General features: G+C 33.3%; 2 protein-coding genes and 1 pseudogene across 4 annotated transcripts; all 3 read right to left on the reverse strand.

The window, feature by feature from the left end:
* Positions 1–3,894: 3,894 nt before the first annotated feature.
* On the reverse strand, positions 3,895–7,087 carry LOC140761757 (noroxomaritidine/norcraugsodine reductase-like; annotated as a pseudogene).
* A 1,039-nt stretch (positions 7,088–8,126) lies between these two features.
* LOC140761146 (noroxomaritidine/norcraugsodine reductase-like) lies at positions 8,127–10,944 on the reverse strand. 2 transcript variants are annotated; one of them, XM_073098348.1, is made up of 5 exons: positions 10,808–10,944; positions 9,630–9,837; positions 8,893–9,109; positions 8,683–8,789; positions 8,127–8,431 (listed from the first exon to the last, which is right to left on the reverse strand). In XM_073098348.1, exons 1-5 carry the CDS (start codon positions 10,942–10,944, stop codon positions 8,258–8,260), a joined length of 843 nt encoding a protein of 280 aa, XP_072954449.1. In that variant the 3' UTR covers positions 8,127–8,257. The 2 variants fall into 2 exon arrangements, with proteins under 2 accessions (XP_072954449.1, XP_072954447.1); XM_073098346.1 differs by having other exon boundaries at positions 8,127–8,434.
* Positions 10,931–13,993, reverse strand: LOC140761148 (tropinone reductase homolog At1g07440-like). 2 transcript variants are annotated; one of them, XM_073098352.1, is made up of 5 exons: positions 13,790–13,989; positions 13,469–13,676; positions 12,688–12,904; positions 12,482–12,588; positions 10,931–11,068 (listed from the first exon to the last, which is right to left on the reverse strand). In XM_073098352.1, the coding sequence occupies exons 1-5, from the start codon at positions 13,867–13,869 to the stop codon at positions 11,039–11,041; spliced, it is 642 nt and encodes a 213-aa protein (XP_072954453.1). In that variant the 5' UTR covers positions 13,870–13,989; the 3' UTR covers positions 10,931–11,038. The 2 variants fall into 2 exon arrangements, with proteins under 2 accessions (XP_072954453.1, XP_072954452.1); XM_073098351.1 differs by lacking the exon at positions 10,931–11,068 and adding an exon at positions 11,964–12,260 and having other exon boundaries at positions 13,790–13,993.
* Between the last annotated feature and the right edge of the window lie 502 nt (positions 13,994–14,495).

Genomic DNA, 14,495 nt, shown 5'->3' on the forward strand with positions numbered 1-14,495 from the left:
ATCATGTAATATTCGCACATTAGCTTTTAATAAAAATATTTAGCGGATAACTAACATAGTGGGTATGTAAGAGGTTTTCACTAATTATGGGGGTTAATATGTCGTGAAAAATAAATTAAGATGTATATGGAAACGAATTGCAGTTCAAGAGGTCTAGATGTAGTATCCATTTTTAAAGTTATAATTACTAAAAGTCGATCCATATAAGAGTAATTATCATCACAAAATTGCCATTGAGATAATGTTCAAATGGTAAGACTAATATTAGACTCTAATATTATGCTAAATAATCAAATAACTTAAAATTTGATGTTGTTTGATAACCGACTAATAATGTATATCATATCCTTTAATAAAAATATATGTACATAACAATGTGAGTGATGTATTAATATTTTTTCTAATAAATGATGAAAAAAATTAAGATTTACGTCAATCTTTAGGTATGCTCTTATACTAATTGAAAAAGTAAGAAACGCTCTTAAATATGAGATCTATCACACGTTATCGATAATAATATGCGAAAAATAAAGCTTGAAAAAGACGATCGCAAAATACAAAAGTTTTTACTTGGAAAAACCCACGACTGGGTAAAAAAAGTACGGATCCAAACTCAGATCTAAATCAATCACTAAAACCTATAATAGTTAACAAGAAGCATATAGATCACCCGTCGATCCCCACGACTCAATCTGTACCGACCTTGCTCGTTAGACACTGCAAAACACTACTTTTCGTGATAGGTTTTCAAACCTCAGTGACCATTGAAGTTGATTTTTTCGTCTCGGTGACTCTCAAAACGTAGTTTTTCACAAATCGGATGTAGATGGATGAGAATGATTCAACATGTTCTGTCTAAAATTAAGAATTGATCTTCAATAGCCTCCAAATGGTGATATCCAGATTAATAATTGGCGGTACTCAATCTAGGGTAGGGGTGTAAACGAGCCGAGCCTGAGCGAGCCGGCTCTAGCTCAGGCTCGGCTCGAAATTAGTTTCGAGCCTCACAATGTTGCTCAGGCTCGGCTCAGCTCAACCCGAGCCGAGCTCGAGCTGAGCCTAACCGAGCTCGATTAGAGGATAAGGCGGTGGCGACGTGGGCGGTGGTGACGTGGGCGGCGGCTTGCCGAAGGAGTCGGAGACGAATGGAGGAGGCCGACGACGGAGGAGGAGGAGGAGGAGGAGGAGGAGGAGGCCGACGACGGAGGAGGAGGCCGACGACGGAGGAGGAGGCCGACGACGGAGGAGGAGGAGGAGGAGGCCGACGACGGAGGAAGGTGTGGCGCCGTGGTGGTGGTTTGCCGTCGTTGCCGATGGAGACCGACGGGGAGGGAAGAATGAAGGTGATCAGGTGGATGAGGGTGAGAGTGAAGGTGAGGGTGGGGGAATTGATGATGGGGAAGGTGATGTGATGGGAAATGTGAAGTAATTAATGAGGGTGGGGTAGGTGAGGGTGGGGTAGGTGAGGATGATGAATGTTGAGGTAGGTTACGGGTGAGAATGAGTTAGTGAAGGAAACGTGGCAATATTTCCTTATGCCACGTGTCCTTAGTCATAGGGACTCAGGCTATCGAGCCTATCGAGCCGAGCCTGAGCGAGCCGGCTCCAGCTCAGGCTCGGCTCGATATTAATTTCGAGCCTATTATAATGGCTCGGGCTCGGCTCAGCTCTGATCGAGCCGAGCCGGACTCGAGCTTCACCCGAGCTTCACCCAAGCCGAGCCCGAGCTGCTCGTCAAGCCTGACAGCCCTAATCTAGGGTTAGAACACATACAGATATAGTGTTCACACATACAAATGTTCATATTTGATCGTTCACAGCTTGTTCACATTTCAAGTTATCATATTCAAAACATGTCTCATATAACTCTAGAAATTGCAAATTACGTCGGTGTGTTCGATTGCAGTTTAATTGTGTTCGAACATGATAACTTGAAGTATGAACATGCGTGAAGGGTCAAATATGAACCTTTGTATATGTGAATGCTACCTCTGTATGTGTGTACGTCGGCGGGTTGCGTTCGAACGCGCCAAGTGCATTCTAACGCCCTGTTCAAATGACAAACTAAACAGTTGAATACAGAGTGCTTTTTCTTGTGCCTTTAGGTAAAATTACGTACTTTTTCAACCATTATGACACCATTTAAGCACTTCAATAACGATTCTAAAATCATTTCGAATACTTTGATTTTAAAATTAATCTTATATTTTAATATTCTTCATTAAATACCTCATATTTTGTACATATGCTCATACATAAAATCTAGACACATTATATTAATATAAATAATATTTTGAAATACAATTTGCTAATTACATAAGCACAAATAAACCTAACAAATGATATTCTTTCTAGTTTGAAAATTGTACAAATCACAAATTATATATTCTCTATTTGTTGATTAACACTCTATTTTTGAGCATTTATAACTAAATAAAAAAGTATCAACAAAAAAAGTATTATATTAAAATATACTAAGTAATTTATAAAATATCTAAATTATCTCCTAGGAAGAAGATTTTAATTTTAACAGTGTAGGATTTAGTTTTGAGAAAAAGAATTTTGATTTAATTTGGTAGAGTTCAGTTTTGAAACAGAGGACTTAGAATTTAGTACGGTATGGTTTAGTTTTGGGGAAGAGTGTTTAATTCTCGGGAAGACGATTTTGATTTGGCCAGCGTGGATTAGATAAAATAAATTAAGATTATTTTAGTAATTTGACCAATAAAGTTATATATATAACAAGATTAATGTTAGTTAGTCAAAATAATTTTAGAATATTATTTAAAAATTATTGGAAAGAAAAGAGGTTGTGTTACAAAATATTCAAATACAAAATGTTAAAAAAAATAGAAAAAAAATATAGGGTGTGTTTTCTAAAATTCTCTTATAGTTTAACTTGTGTTACTAGTCACTAATGTCATTAGTGCTAATTACTCCGCATTGGACATAAAAAGTTTCTCTATAACTAGAGTTGTTTGTACCATATAATACCCATTGATATAAATATTGCAGCGGGGCATTAGGGCAAAATGTGCAATGAATATTGGCAAGTTAACACTAGGGGTGTAAACGAGCTGAGTTTGAATGAACCGAATTTTGCTCAGGCTCGGCTCAGCTCAACTCGAACCGAGCCTAACTCGGGCTCGATTAGAGGATGAGGCGGTGCCTGCGTGGATGGCGGCTTGTCAGAGTTGGAGACAGATAGAGGAGGAGGCGACGACGAGGAGATGGTGAATGAAGGTGGAGGAGGAAGCCGACGGAGTGGACGAGGACGAGGCCGACGGAGAGGAGGATGTGGTGCTGTGGTGGTGGCTTGTTGATGGAGCTCGACGGAAAGGGAGGAGGTGACGGCGCTTGGGGTGAGGCTAAGAGTGGTGATCGGGTGGATGAGGGTGAGGGTGAAGGTGAGGGTAGGGTGGGTGAGGGACTTGAGGGTGATGGCCTGATGGGTGAGGATGGGGAAGGTGACGTGACGGGGTGCGTGACGTGATGGGTGAGGGTGGGATAGGTGAGGGTGATGGATGGTGAGCGTATGGGTTAGTGATGGACACGTGGCAATATTTCTTTATGCCACGTGTCTTTAGTTATAACTAGTCAGGCTATCGAGCTTATCTAGCCGACCCTGAGAGAGCCCACTCCAGCTCAGGCTCGGCTTGGTATTAATTTCGAGCCTGTTACAACGGCTCGGGCTCGGATCAGCTCTGACCGAGCCAAGCCGGACTCGACCTTCAGTCGAGTGGAGCCCGAGCCGCTAGTCAAGCCTGATAGCTAGTTAACATATGGGAAGATGGTAGATTTTTATTATGTATACATATGAAAAAAATCCTTTATAAAAAAAAAGTCAAAAAGAGAAAATAGCGACAGCTATTTAAAATTTAGAGGGGCATTGGATTGTATGAAGGTCTAAAATGTAAGTTTAAAAAAAATAATTTTATTCTGTCTCACTCTAACATATGTGATGACCTAGCTTGTATTATTTATTTAGAAGTTATAAATAGCTTGACCAATCATGCACAGTTTACAACTACGTCATCTCACAAGTATTACTAATTTCTAGGAGTCATAAATGGTTCGACCTCCATCAACACAAATAACTTGACCATTTATATAAGAAGAAACTGGCATGCAAAGAAAAGCCGTGAGAGGCGCCACCTCTTCCGGCTCACCCACACGTCTTAGAGGAATACGTAACACTTCTTTCGCTTTGAGCTCTTCATTAAGAAGTACCACCTGAATGAATTAAAGTTAGAAAGTTTAAATTCACGTAGAATATTTTTTTTACAAGGTTAAATACAATTCAACTACTCTACTTTTGATAAAAACTATTGTATCCTCTTAACATCGTTTCTTTTTGTTGGCATCACAAAGAGTCAAAGCTACCATGAACTTTCTCTTTGAGTACTTACTTATTTATTTAATAGAAGCAATGCTATTAAGTTATTCTATTGTCTCTATTAATAATACTTGTAATGTAGATTAAAAATTTAAGATAGTTGAATGAAGCAAAATATATTTAATCTTAATGAGAAATCTTACCGACTTCAATAGGGGGGTTGTGATGGGACCTGGTGCTATGCAGTTTGTTCAAATACTATCATTTGCCCACTCGCATGCGAGGTTCTTTGTGAGTTGATTTAGTCCTCCTGATATAATTATAAATATAGAACTAATAAATTTGTGCTAATCTTGTTTCATATATAAAAAAAATTAAAACTATGCTATCAGTAGTTAGGAAAATTTGCATATAACACTATGTTTTTTAACGAAATTATAATTTACAACTTATATTTTTACTATTTACAAATTGAGCCATATAATTTATTAAATATGTACAAAAAAACACTATATTGTTAGATCTGTCAATTAAACTTAACCAAACCTCTGTGTTACGTTAATTGTACTATAAATTATAAAAATATCCTCAACAAAGTCATACTAAGAGCATTTTAGTCATTTTAAAAATAAAATATTTATACCTAATGAAATCTTCTCATAATGTTAGTTTAAATCCAATCTAAAATATTTTTTACACGTATTTTACTAAATCATATAGCTTGATTTATAAGTAGTAAAAATATAGACAGTAAACTATAATTTCATTAAAAAATAAAGTATTATATGCAAATTTGCCTTATAGTTATTTATCTACCCTTGGTTGCTGAGTAGATGGACATATTTTTGAAACCCTTCAACCCTGCAATTGAGGAGATAAACACAATGCTCCCTTTTCCTGATGCCTTGAGAAGAGGGTGAGCCATTTGGCTCAAATGGAAGGAAGACTCCAAATTAGTAGCCATTAAGTAGGAGTATTCTTCGGCAGTACAATCCAGAGTCGGTTTTACAATGCCAGTTCCTGCGTTATTAATCTACAAATTGAAAGGCAAAGTTTTAATGAGCCACTCTTGTTATAACTAATTTGCAAATTGAGTCTAGTAACAGTATCTAAATATATAAGAAGTTTTAACAACCCAAGAACTTACTAGTATAGTGAGCTTCCCCTGGAAAATGGAACTGACCCTCTCCATTAATCTCTCTCTCTCAGCTCGAGAGGAGACATCGCAAACTGATCCAGTTACAACAAGATTCATATCTGCCCATTCCTGCAAACATTTCTTCAGCTCTGCTTCGTTCCGTGAACAAGTATGAACTGTAGCTCCAAATCCTGCTAGCTCTTCAACTATAGCATGCCTGCAAGCTCTTTAATCTTAGTCCTTTATAAATGATTACAAGATTAACGTTGCTATGAACACTTGACAATGATAACAAAATTAATAAGGGGTACAAAGAAAGAAAGAAAAAAAAAACAAAGAATACCCGATTCCTTTGGTGCCTCCTGTGACGAGAGCAGTCATGCCGGCAAGAGACCATCTCTGAGCTCTGTTGTTCTTTTCCATGGCTTCCTCCTCCTTCGTCTTCCACCTAGCTTCTAAAATTTATAGTACGTTTCTAAGTTCTGTCCCACTTTTCTACAAGCTTTTCAAGTTTTTCCCACTTTTCTTTCCAAGTTCAGTCAGTGGTGCAAAATGGTTAGCAAACAAAATCTGTCACCAACTGCTGATCTCATGGATATATTCAAACATTTGACAAGATCTAAAATTCAAGCTGACTGTTCTAACATTTGACAAGAGGAATCCAATCGGTTTGGGATGATGTTGATGGATCTCAAATTCTCATTACGTGACGCAATTAGCTGATTTAAGATGTGAAGATTCAGAGAAATTGTTTCTAACTTAACCTAATAATTCTTATATTTCTTAATTACCCTTAGTGTAAATTATCCTTACTGTAATAGATGCCCAACTCTTAATGACTTTGTCCTGAAAATAGATATCTTATTTTTAAAATTGCAATTTATTTACACTAATTATTTTTAAAAAATATTTTTAGTCATAAGTAATACCACTTAATTAAACGGATAGAGTAAGGTCAAAAATGTAAGTTTCAATAACATATATTATCATTTTGCATGTATTATTTATTTAGGAATTATAAATACCTCGAACTTCTTCAACACACCTGCCTTAATTAGTATTACTTATTTTTAAGAGTTGGCTCGACGCAAATGACTTGACCATTTATATAAAAAGAAATTAGCATGTAAAGAAAAGCCGTAATGTGATGGATTTAAATTGACAGTGGGTTGATGTTTAAAAAGTTTAAATTGACATAGAATATTTATTTACAGGGTTAAATATAATTCAACTTCTCTACTTTGGATAAAAACTAGAATACCCTCTAAACATCATTTTTTGGTTGGTATCAGAAAGAGTAAAAGCTACCAAAAATTCTCTCTTTATTTATTTTTTAATTTAACAGAAGCAACGCTATTAAGTTATTCTATTATCTCTATTTATAATACTTGCAATCCTAGTTTAATTTAAAATTTAAGAGGATAGATGAAGTAAAATATATTTAATCTTAATAAGAAATGTTACTGAGTTTATTAGTAGGGTTGTGACGAGAGCTGGTGCTATGCTGTTTGTTTCTAAACACCTAAATCATAGGCACGATTTTAACCAAAACATTACTTAAATCTAAGCCTAGTCCATATATTCGCCCAAGAGATGTGACTAAGAGATCTTTAACCACAAAGGCTACAAATATGGAGCGAGAAATGGAGCAAGAGCTCGATGCACTCCAACGCACCGACTTTCATATTTATTAAAATAATAATATAATATATATTATTATATTACATATTTTAAATTATTTAATATGTCATCTTAGTGTTATTATTTTTTAATAAAAAAATATATTGTTAGAAAACTCTCATCGAGATCTTTAAAATAAGACTAATATTCAATAGTTTTGGAAGTAATTTTAAATTACTAAATTTATAATTAAACGCATCGAAATTACATTACACGAAATAAACATCGAAATAAGCATTACATGTCATTAACTAAAAATATCAAAATTACATTGGAAAATAATTTTGAGTAATTATATTTTATGACACGTAATTTATTAAACTCAATTTTATAAATAATAATAAAATATAAATTTAAATTAACTCAAAAATAATTTAATATTAGACTCATTTTAAAATTCTCGATAAGACATTTTCAATGGTTTATTTTTGTTAAAAACCGATTAGTAAAACTAATTATATACTCAGTTTAACTAACTAAATTATTTAATAAAAAATACAAATAGAATTAAAATTATTGAAAATAATAATTATTAGATAATTTTAGTATTTTCAAAAGGTTGAAATGACAAATGGAGCAGGACTCCAAATTTAAAGCTCCACTGTTGCTAGCTCCAAATTTAGAGTTAGCTTTAGAGCCTGGTTGTAGTTGCTCTAAAAGTGACGTGGAATATTAACAATAAACACTAAGTTTTAAAATTCTTTTTTCTAAAAATAATTTTATCTGTTGAGTAGTAGATGTAACATCCAAAAATTTTAAAAAAAAATTAAAATCAAAATCGAGTGCAGGTGCACGAGATTTAGGATTTGGATAAGCTTCACTGTAGCTTATGCAATACGAAGTTTATAATTAATATGATATTGGGCTCCCCTCTCAAAATGAAGTCTGCATTTGCCTATATGCATATTTACTTATTTCTAAGAGTCATAAATGGTTCCACCTCTGACTACATAAATAATTTGACCATTCATGTAAGAAGAAATCGGCATTTATTAGTTATTTATGCTTATAAATAGCTCAACGATACAAAGTTTATAATTAATATGATATTGGGCTCCCCTCTCAAAATGAAGTCTGCATTTGGTTATACATATTACTTATTTCTAAGAGTCATAGATTGTTCGACCTCCATCGACATAAATAACTTGACCATTTATGTAAGAAGAAACCGGCATGCAAAGAAAAGCCGTCAGAGGTGCCACCTCCTCTGGCTCACCCACACGCCCCAAAGGAATACGTGACACTTCCTTTGATTTGTACTCCACATTTTCAAGCACCTGCTATGTTAAAAATTAGAAAGTTAGGATAAAACTATTTTACCCTCGGAACATTCTTTTTGGGGTATCACCAAGTATCAAAGCTACTATAAACTCTCTCTTTAAATATTTATTTATTTAACAAAAGTAAAACTATTAAGTTATTCTATTATCTCTATTAATAATACTTGTAATCATAGTTTAATTTAAAATTTAAAATTTAAGAGGGTAGAATGAAGCAAAATATATTCAATCTTAACGAGAAATCTTACCGACTTCATTAACGGAGTTGTGATCGGACCCGGTGCTATACAGTTTGTTCGAATGCCATCCTTTGCCCACTCACATGCAAGATTCTTCGTGAGTTGATTAAGCGCTCCTGATATAATATCACAAAATTGGGACTAATAAATTTGTGCTAATATTGTTTCATAATTAAAAAAAAAATACAACTACGCTACTATTAGTTATTTATCTACTACCCTTGGTTGCTGAGTAAATAGATAAATTGTTGATAGCTACCACCCCTGCAATTGAGGAGATAAACACAATGCTCCCTTTTCCTGATGCCTTGAGAAGAGGGTGAGCCATTTGGCTCAAATGGAAGGAAGACTCCAAATTAGTAGCCATTAAGTAGGAGTATTCTTCGGCAGTACAATCCAGAGTTGGTTTTGCAAAGGACGTTCCTGCATTATTAATCTACAAAGATGCAAAGTATTACGAGCTGCTTCTTTTTTAAAATACCAACAAAGCCCAGCAGTAGTAATGAAATAAGTAAGGATTTCTAACAACATTTTGAGAAATTTAAATAATAACAACACCCTGCTATTTTCTTTTATTGTCATTCACATACAGCACTTTACATTTAAATTATAACACCTCAAGAAAAATACTATGACTTAATTTTCACATAACTTAAGCTAAAGAAATATAGAATTTTTTATTACTTCTAGACATTGATAATTAAAATATATCTAAAAAGATCTAAAAGAGCACTGATGGAGCTTATGTTGTTAAATTTTCACTTGTTAAAAAAAAAAAATCATAATTTGTCTCTAATTCTAGTTCACTTTTTAACTCAGTGATATTTAAGTTATTGCCACGGGAAGGAAAATGCATGGATTGAATTGATAAACTTCTACAATGGGAGGGTGTGAATAATAATAAAAGTAAAACATATGATATTTTTAATAAATTCCCACGACATTTAATAACTTACCAAGATAGTGAGCTTCCCTTGGAAGATGGAACCGACCTTCTCCATTAATTTCTCTCTCTCAGCTCGAGAGGAGATATCACAAACTGATCCAGTTACAACAAGATTCATATCTGCCCATTTCTGCAAACATTTGTTGAGCTCTGCTTCGTTCCGTGAACAAGTATGAACTGTTGCTCCAAATCCTGCTAGCTCTTCAACTATAGCATACCTGTAAGGTTTTTAATCTTAGTCCTTGTAAATAAAAATAAGATTACTATTGCTATGGACACCTACAAATGTGTTAAATACGAGAGGCTTCTACTATGCTGACTCAGCTCAAATTGAGTCAAGCTCGAGTCTTGACCAAGTCCAAACTTTAAACAATTAAATCAAAAATCTAGTAGTTATGAATATATATATATATATAACTAGGTCTAAACTAGCCTCTCTTTTTTTTTTAGTTTAAGTTTAGCATATTTAATAAACTACATTTGTTTTTCATTTAGACTTAGCTCTTCTATTTTTTTTTAAAGATTTTTTATATTTTTATTATTTATAAATCAAGTCCTATAATTTAGCGTAGAAAACACATTGCTATTATATACGTTAGCTAAATTTAATCAAATATCTATATTAAATTATTTATACTAAGAAAATTATAAAAATATTCTCAACTAAGGCATATACAATCTCAGCCCAACCAAAATAAACTCAACCCAATTAAACTAAAGATAACTTATACTAAGCGAATTTTAGGTCTTTTTAAAATAAAATATTTTTAATTAACATAATATTCTTACGGTATTAGTTTAAATCTAATCGAATAATATTTTCTTTGCGTATATTTATTAAATTATAAAACTCGATTTATTTGTTAAATTATAGAACTCGATTTATAAATAATAAAATTATAGGAGTATAAATGAATTAATCATAGTCGTTCATTTTCCAATGAGTATATCTAAATTGAAAATTCTAATTTTACCTTTTATCTTGTAGCCACAAACATTGAATATTGACCATTTCATCCCGTATTAATATTGCTTTAGTATTTTAAGTATATATTTTTATTCAGACATCCGATTGATATAAAATTATAGTCACTATTTAAATTTTTATAATTTACTTATGTTTAGATTGAAGGGGATCTAGTTCGTAACATATATTACTTTGCACTTTATTAATTAGGGAAAAATTACCCGATTCCTTTGGAACCTCCGGTGACGAGAGCCGTCGTGCCAGCAAGAGACCATCTCTGAGCTCTGCTGCTCTTCTCCATCCTCTTCTCCTCTGTCATCGTCTCCGTCTCCATCTCCATCTCCGTCTCCGTCTCCATCTCCTACTTCGTCTCCATCTCAAACTTATAACTCTACTTAGCCTCTAGAATAGCAATCATTTTTCCAACTAGTGTCCAAGTGGCGCCCAAAAGGTCAACAGCATAATTTCTCACCTACTGCGGTCTATCAATCAAATTTGGGACCTTTCTATTCAATATTACTTTAATAAAATAATAATATTATTACTACTTAGAAAGCAAACAGCTGACACGAATTCCACTCCCAGAAAGAAAAAACCACCGCCCACACCCGAGTGTAGAAATTTTATTAATGGATAATTATTTAATTATATTAATTAATTCAAAAACTTAAGTTGTTAAGAATGATATTCTTTCAGTTTACCGTATGCTCTTTTGGTGTTATTCCACCTTGGACATACAAATTTTCTTATAACCAGAGTTGTTTGGTATACTTCCTAATAACCTCTCCTCTCTTCTCTCTTCTCTCTTCTCTCTTCTCTCTTCTCTTTCAATAAGGAGATCAGTAGAAGAAGTAAAGGCGACGAGAGTGATTGAACGAGGAGGCGTAGAAGACGCAACAAGGATTTAGGCGAAAGATTTTATTATAAAGGAGTTAAAGAAAATAACATAGTATTTTAAATTTTTTTTGCCATTTGGAATATATGAAGGGCCAAAAATGTAAGTTTTAATTTATATTTGAACTTTTTCTTACATAATTACTAACCAATTTTTTTTTTAAATATTATAGTTTCCATTATATTTATAGAATATTATGGTTGCCACTGGAGTCCTTCGGCTCTTTTAGAATTGTTTTAGGTAGAATATGACCGAATATTCTTAATATATAGTTAAGAAAGGGAACATATTTTATAAAAAGTATCTCTTTTCTTATCTTGTTGTAGCTTTTTAACAACAATTAGTTAGATTTAACTAACGAGATGATATGATAGTGGCAATTATATTATATTAAAGAATGCAGTGGCTATTATAATATTTTAATAATAATTGAGTGACAATTATGTAATGTGATCAATGCATTGGCCTATAAAACAAGAGAGTAAAAGGGACATACGAAATGTTATTGATGAGTAATAGTGTCCAATGAATGAATGACCCACTCGAACATTTATTTAAAAATTTAAAGTTAACTCTATTATTAACTTGCACTTATTCTTCGTTTAAGAGTCATAAACGACTCGACCTCCATCAACGCAAATGATCTGACCATTAATATAGGAAGCAACCGGCATGCAAAGAAAAGCCGTGAGAGGTGCCACCACCTCCTCTGGCTCACCCACGTGTCTTAAAGGAATACGTGACACTGATTTTGCTAGGAGCTCCTCGTTATTACACACCTGTTAAATTAAAGTAAATTATCATAGAATATTTATTTATACAATTAGATACATTTCAGGCCCCTCTACTTTGGATTTTTTGAATATTTATTTATTTAACAGAAACAATGCTATAAAGTTATTCTATTGTCTCTATTAATAAAGCTTATAATGTAATTTAATTAAAATTTTAAGAGGGTAGAATGAAGCAAAACATATTTAATTTTAATGAGAAATCTTACCGACTTCAATAACGAGGTTGCGATGGGACCTGGTGCTATGCAGTTTGTTCGAATGCTATCATTTGCCCATTCGCACGCGAGGTTCTTTGTAAGTTGATTAAGTACTCCTGATATAATACCACAAAGTTAAGATTTATAAATTTATGCTAATCTTATTTCATTAAAAAATATATATATAACTTTGTTATTAATAGTTATTTATCTACCCTTGGTTGCTGAGTAAATAGATAAATTTTTGAAAGCCATCACCCCTGCAATTGAGGAGATAAACACAATGCTTCCTCTCCCTGATGCCTTGAGAAGAGGGTGAGCCATTTGGCTCAAATGGAAGGAAGACTCCAAATTAGTAGACATTAAGTAGGAGTATTCTTCGGCAGTACAATCCAGAGTCGGTTTTGCAATGGACGTTCCTGCGTTATTAATCTGCAAAGATGCAAAGTATTACGAGAAGCTTCTTTTCTCAAATACCAAAATTTGCAAGTTCAGTCCAGTAATGGTATTGAAATAAATAAGGATTTCTAAGAACACTTTGAGAAATTTAAATACTATTATCATTCACATACAGTAGTACGGTATGGATATTTTTCATTTCACCTTATATTTTAATTTTAATATCTCAAAAAAAAATTATTACTACGTAATTTTCACATAACTGAAGCTAACGAAATAAAAAATATTTTATTACTTTTAAACAGTTAATAATTAAAAAATCTAAAATACTCTTAATTTATCACTAATGGAATTGTACTTGATATGTTAAAGAAATTTATATTGTATTAGTCTCCAGAGTTCAACACTCTCACTTCTCTAAGAATTAAAAAATCATAGTTTGTCCTTTAATTTTAGTTAATTACTCAATTATATTAAGTTATTTACAGTTATTATTAATTTAATTCATCAACATGGTACTTGCCCACTGAAAGCGAAATGGATGGATTAAATTTATAAAAATCAAATATATAATTTCTATGACTTTTTCTGACTTACCAAGATAGTGAGCTTCCCTTGGAAAATAGAACTGACCCGCTCCATTAATCTCTCTCTCTCAGCTCGAGAGGAGACATCGCAAACGGATCCAGTTACAAGGAGATCCATATCTGCCCATTTTTGCAAACATTTGTTCAGCTCTGCTTCACTCCGTGAACAAGTATGAACTACTGCTCCAAGCCCTGCTAGCTCTTCAACTATAGCATGCCTGCAAGCTCTTTAATCTTAGTCTTTTGTAAATGATTACAAGATTAATGTTACCATATAAACACTGGAGAACAATAATAAGATTAATAAGGGGAACAAAATAATAATTAATACCCAATCCCTTTGGTGCCTCCGGTGACGAGAGCAGTCATACCGGAGAGAGACCATCTCTGAGCTCTCTTGCTCTTCTCCATGCCTTCCTTCTCACTCAGATCACTTAGACTATAAAATTTATAGAAAATTTCTAAGTATTTTCTCACTTATCTACATATTCTCTAAAAGTTCAGTCGAGTGGTGCAGAAAGGTCTGCAAACAAAACGTACAAGCAACTACTTGTCTCATGGATACACTCAAAAAGTTGACAAGATTTAAAATTCAATTGGATAAATTGCCGGAGGAATTCTATCCGTTTAGGATGCTGTTGAAGGATCTCAAATACTCAACACGTAGCGAAATTAGATGATTCAAGATGTAATAATTTCACGATAATTTATTTCGAACTTAACCTAATAATTTTTATATTTTATAATTATCCTTAGTGTAAATTGTCCTTATTGTGGTAAATGCCCGACTCTAATGTCCTCTTCCAATATCTACCGAGTGTTAGACAATTAAGAGTAAACTATCTAAAATTAGATAATCAAACCGGCTCAATTAAGCACAACAGTATCCATTATGTTTATAGGGATTAAGAATTACTAAATTACAGTTTAACCATTTAGCTTGATTCTGATTTGAAGTATTTCTTTTTGCAAAAAGTCTTTAGAAGTGACCACCACCAAGTAGTTGAAAGGTCTTATTAAGCTTCACATCTCTACAA

The sequence above is a fragment of the Typha angustifolia genome, chromosome 6 (assembly GCF_048772165.1).
Source record: "Typha angustifolia cultivar Huaian chromosome 6, ASM4877216v1, whole genome shotgun sequence".
NCBI lineage: Eukaryota > Viridiplantae > Streptophyta > Magnoliopsida > Poales > Typhaceae > Typha > Typha angustifolia.

Excerpts from the sequence above, each read along its gene's own strand:
- LOC140761148 (XM_073098351.1), bottom strand. The coding sequence starts at position 13,869 with ATGGAGAAGAGCAAGAGAGCTCAGAGATGGTCTCTCTCCGGTATGACT. Across the intron at positions 12,905-13,468 it reads AAGGGAAGCTCACTATCTTG|ATTAATAACGCAGGAACGTC; the intron begins GTAAGTCAGAAA and ends GCATCTTTGCAG. Across the intron at positions 12,589-12,687 it reads TATTTACTCAGCAACCAAGG|GAGTACTTAATCAACTTACA; the intron begins GTAGATAAATAA and ends GTATTATATCAG.
- LOC140761146 (XM_073098346.1), bottom strand. The coding sequence starts at position 10,944 with ATGGAGACGGAGACGGAGATGGAGATGGAGACGGAGACGATGACAGAG. Across the intron at positions 9,838-10,807 it reads GGAGGTTCCAAAGGAATCGG|GTATGCTATAGTTGAAGAGC; the intron begins GTAATTTTTCCC and ends AAAACCTTACAG. Across the intron at positions 8,435-8,682 it reads CAACTCCGTTAATGAAGTCG|CAGGTGCTTGAAAATGTGGA; the intron begins GTAAGATTTCTC and ends TTTTTAACATAG.